At 46.1% G+C, this 4,694-nt stretch overlaps 1 protein-coding gene across 1 annotated transcript; it reads right to left on the reverse strand.

The window, feature by feature from the left end:
• Window positions 1-1,157: 1,157 nt before the first annotated feature.
• gbp (glycogen synthase kinase binding protein) lies at window positions 1,158-2,314 on the reverse strand. The gene has a single exon (XM_070912005.1). The coding sequence runs from the start codon at window positions 2,227-2,229 to the stop codon at window positions 1,714-1,716; it is 516 nt and encodes a 171-aa protein (XP_070768106.1). The 5' UTR covers window positions 2,230-2,314; the 3' UTR covers window positions 1,158-1,713.
• Between the last annotated feature and the right edge of the window lie 2,380 nt (window positions 2,315-4,694).

Here is a 4,694-nt window from a genome sequence, read left to right on the forward strand (position 1 = left end):
TGTCTGTGCCGTGATCGTCTGGAGGCCAAACATCCACCCAGAGGCCCAAAACATGATGTCAGCTGCCCCGTCAGCTCCATCTGCTGCTGCTGTGACGGATGACGACACACACTCTCAGTGACCGAGCGGCGACAGCAGAGGGAGCCGCCACAAACTGTGTAGGACCTTGACTGGCTCACAGCTCGGCTGAGTCCACCGGAGCAAAACATGTTTTTCACCGCTGGTGTCATGCATGCCTGCTGTGATCCACCAAGAGGGGGGAGGGGGGGGGGGGGTATTTATAGGTTGATAATGAGCATGTGTCCTTCAAGACCACGTTGTCCACACTCACGGGCCCAGAGGAAGCAGGAGGGACACACAGTCTCATATGTAGGACAAGGAAAAGTGAGAAAAAACAAGTGAGAGAAGTTTCTGGAAGGGACACAGCTTCCCCTCAAGCCACCAATAAAACTCAACAGAGGTTTGGAAAAACAAAATGAGTTTATTAAGACAACAAAAGAGGCCCTGAATACTCAGGAACATTATCAGATGCTTCGTTACGAAGCAGTCGTGGTGATTTTTCTTTACACAGAGAAGAAACAAATACAAAAAACAAACAGGACTCCCCTTTGGAATTCCAAAAGGTGAAAGCACCACAAAAGTGTTGTCATGTGACGGCCGACCTTTTCTCCAAGCATTACAAACAAACAGTTACACATCACCCAAAGCCCTGTGGGAAAAGGGCGTGTTTTCTCTTCTTTCCCATGCCCCCGCTTCTCCTCCACATGTTTGATGTCTATGTTCCCCTTTGAAAGAATATTTAGAAGAGAGATGTGGAGCTGCCGTGGACAGAGGTGCAGTGTGTTGTCCTGTCAGATGTAAAAGGTCAGCTTTGGAAGTATAAACCAGGACTACTGGGGCTCATTTCACTGGTTTTGTCTGGATGAGGTTGAGTAAAGCGGTGAAATGAGCTGATCCCAGTGCAGTTAAAGGACAACCCACTGAACAACCTCATGTGAAATGAGAAAAGGGAGGGGGCACTTCCTTCCTCCTCTCTGTACAGTGGCTCTTAACTCCCAGCATTAGATTGTAAACAAAATGGACAACTAGACCACCCAACCCCCCCATTATAATGGTCTGCCAAAGCAGGGAATGGCTAGCCACGAGCAACCCCCCCCCCCAAAAAAAAAACACATGGACAAATTCGGGGATGCAGCGGTAAATAAGAAATGAATAAGCGGCGACTTCTTGCCACTGTTCACTGTGACTCAACCCCCCATCAACTAGAGAAGAAGCCCATTGTTCCGGAGTCACAGGGTCCCGCAGAAACACTCCGTGCGGTGGGGAGCGACACTTTACACCGCAGCAGGTCAACATTAGCCTGTCGCAGGTGAAAAATGTCCTTTCGTGCTGATGGAAATGTCAGTAAAGTGAGTTGTTGATGGCTCAAACCTCCACCGCACCCCCGGACGCCTGACCCACAAGGAGACATTCAAACATAAACAACACGGCTCATTAGCCGGGTGGCTAGCGAGCTAGCTAGGCTAACTAGCCAACGTAGCGTAACAAACGCTACAGACAAAACCGATGAAAACGGATGAAATTAGAAAACATAGCTACCAGTCCTGTGAAATTCAAATCTAAACAGTCCGCCTGAACAGACTCAGTTTTTGTGTCCATCCGAGGGGAGGACGCTGTGGCGGAAACCCCGTCCCCGGTCCGTCCGTTACGTTATCAGCACGGCACATTGTCCGACGCCTTGGGGAATTCTCCACAGTCTGGTGCGGAGAACTGCAGCCTCCTCACGGCCTCTTTAATCAGGTTCCCCGATAAAATTAACTCTTGGAGCAGCCGGTGCGGATCGTCCTCCTCCACGTTGATCCTCTTTTTGTTCCACGGTTTGATTTGGTCCCAGTCCTGGTCGCCGTTGGATCCGGGGATGTTATACGGACTTGCCCTGCTGCTCCCCCGGTGTCCCCGGTTCCGGAGCCGCATGCAGCAGCCGTTGCGTTTCTGCGCCGGAGCTCCCGTGCCGCCGCTGATGATGGCCGCCGGTTTGACCCCGCCGGCGCTGCTGCCGGTGAGCCCGTGCAGACAGGACACGGACACGGACACGGTCTTCTGGTGGCCGCCGTTATTGTTGTGGAGCTGCAGCGCTTCGCCGATTTTCGTCACCAGCGCGTCCACTTCTTTGGAGTCCACGGTGACGGACTGCTCCAGAAAGATGTAGTTCTCCTTCCGGCAGGGCATTCTGGCGGTTATTCGGTCGGCTTTCTGCGTGTTTCTGTGTTCGGTGTGAATGAGGGCCGCCGGGCTGCTGCTCGCTCTCAGCACGCCGCTCGGCACTAACCAACAACCCGAGTTGATTTGTAAACAATGGGTGACGCGTGGTGGACTGTACCACATTCCCTGAAGGGGGGGGGGGCGGGTTTATAAAACAAAAATAAATTACAGGGTTATACATGACGCAACGAACATTCAGGCTATCAATATATACACTTACTAAATGACTTACAATTTGAAACTTAATCGGTGAACTACATCGTTCGTCTCCGGTGTTTTGCCGGTGATCATATTTCCCGCCTCGACCTGACCACGCTGCAGCTTTGGACTGCTCCCTTCAAATGGACGTTACATAACTCCTAACTGTCTGCTGCTGTCTGGCAAAACAAACAAAGCGCGAATTCTGTGTTGAACAAAATGGTGAAATCACGTTGAATCCCTCACACACAACCGTTTTCATTTATTCAAGTGTCCAAACATTTTCATTTGTGAACAAGCACATGCTGAAATCAGGATATATGTCGAATATCATTAGAATAGATTGTGTAACCACTGTTCACACCAACTCAAAGACACTATCACATGCTGTCTTCTGATAGCTGATGATACCAGAAATGGCATCTCCATGGTGTTAAGATGTAAAGAAAACAGATTTGACCCCATAGATATAGAAATGGTCACACATGTTGATATCAGTGCCAGCAGGTCAGCTCTGAAGTCCTGCAGGTCTGTCTGTAGAGTATTCACACCTCATACTTCAATATGTGGTCAACCTTTTCTTGGTCTTTTTTTCATGTAGTCATCTGACGGGTCACTGATTTTGGCAGACAAAAGTCACAGATATTAAAATGTTTGGTATCACGGCAGCTAACGAAATAAACGATGTGATAAAGGGTGATAAAACATTTGCAGTCACAGCATCTGATAGGTCCAAACATAATACTCATAAGTGTAACATGTATGATAACGACACCTCTTTCTTTGTCTAAACAAACACCTTTAATCATATGAGACATCACTGCATACTGAACATTTATGATATAATAAAATCATATATCTATGGCTGGACACCAAAGGTAGTAGTAACAGGCTATAAACTATGTCTAAATACACGAATGCAGTTGAAATATTTGGCTGAGAGTATGATGTGTGTAAACTGCCACTGCCATCCAGCATGTATACAGTGACAATAGGAGTGCAGCGAGGGTGTGTTTCTGTGGGAGAACACGGTGTACATTTCTGTTTCTGAGAAACAGCAGCCGAGCTAAATGCTCCAGTCAAAGAGAGAGCCCTCATGACCAAATAAGGAGCTACTATCACTGCCACCACGTGGTGTGTCAGCCAATCAGAGGGCCCCGGCTGAGGTTTCCTGTGTGTCTCAATGGCAGCAGCGGCAGGAGTCCAGTCATACTGGAATCCAGTGAGGTTGTGGCAGTTGGGAGTGACACATAATGTGAAACCAAGATAACGTGTCAGCACTTCCTGAAACACAAAACAGCAATACTTAGATTACTTTTATCCTTCTCCAAGTCAAAATAAGCAGTTTATAGCACGCAAGTAAAATATATTCATCCACTGTATTTATATCAATGGTACATTAATACGTTCATATGTGAAACATAATATTTCCCAGAGCAGGGGTGTGTTTGGTATCATGTTATCTGTATTTGTCTGGTTGTAAAAAGTGCTAAATAAAAACTTAAAATAAATCAAACTCAATTTCAGCAGCACCTTTCGTACAGTTTAAAGTGCTGACTGACAAAATAATAAGACTAGTTTCACTGTACACTGAACTTCTGCTGTCCTGCTGTTTGCCATTCACAGAGAAGAAATACTTACTAAATACTATTTGAATAGTCAAACTGTTGAGGAAATCTTAATCACACGTGTTTTGTGCCTTAACTAAACCTGAACTAGGCAGATCAGAAAACTGTCCGCAAGGTCAATTCAGTATTTGTTCTAAAGCTTTTGATCATTCACAATCTTCCTCAGCAGATGAGAGAATGAATCTAGAATGAACTTTCAGTCTTTTAAGACGTAGCGTGTGTAGCCATTACTGGCCAAAAGTAAATACTACAGAGACTTATGGTACTAGTCTAACTCCAGGGGTTTTGACACAATAAAATGAACACCTTACAAGCCAATACAGCAACCCCAGACACCCTTAGAGTGTCAAAACCTCCCTGACCGGGTCTTGAAGAATGGAAAAACATAAGCTTATAAGCTGCTGTACTGGACTGCACATGTATTAAGGTGTTCCTGTTAGTGTGTCCACGCCCTGTAACTGTGAGTCTGTTTATGTTTTAACACCTGATATAGGAAACAGTTAGTCAGGATACTGTTTCCTATATCAGGTCCAAAAGTCCCAAAACGAATAAAATAATAAAGAATCAAGATTAAGAAAATGACTTCACACTGTAAACAAGCACATC

Source organism: Enoplosus armatus, chromosome 9, assembly GCF_043641665.1.
Source record: "Enoplosus armatus isolate fEnoArm2 chromosome 9, fEnoArm2.hap1, whole genome shotgun sequence".
Lineage (NCBI taxonomy): Eukaryota > Metazoa > Chordata > Actinopteri > Centrarchiformes > Enoplosidae > Enoplosus > Enoplosus armatus.

Excerpts from the sequence above, each read along its gene's own strand:
- gbp (XM_070912005.1), bottom strand. The coding sequence starts at position 2,229 with ATGCCCTGCCGGAAGGAGAACTACATCTTTCTGGAGCAGTCCGTCACC.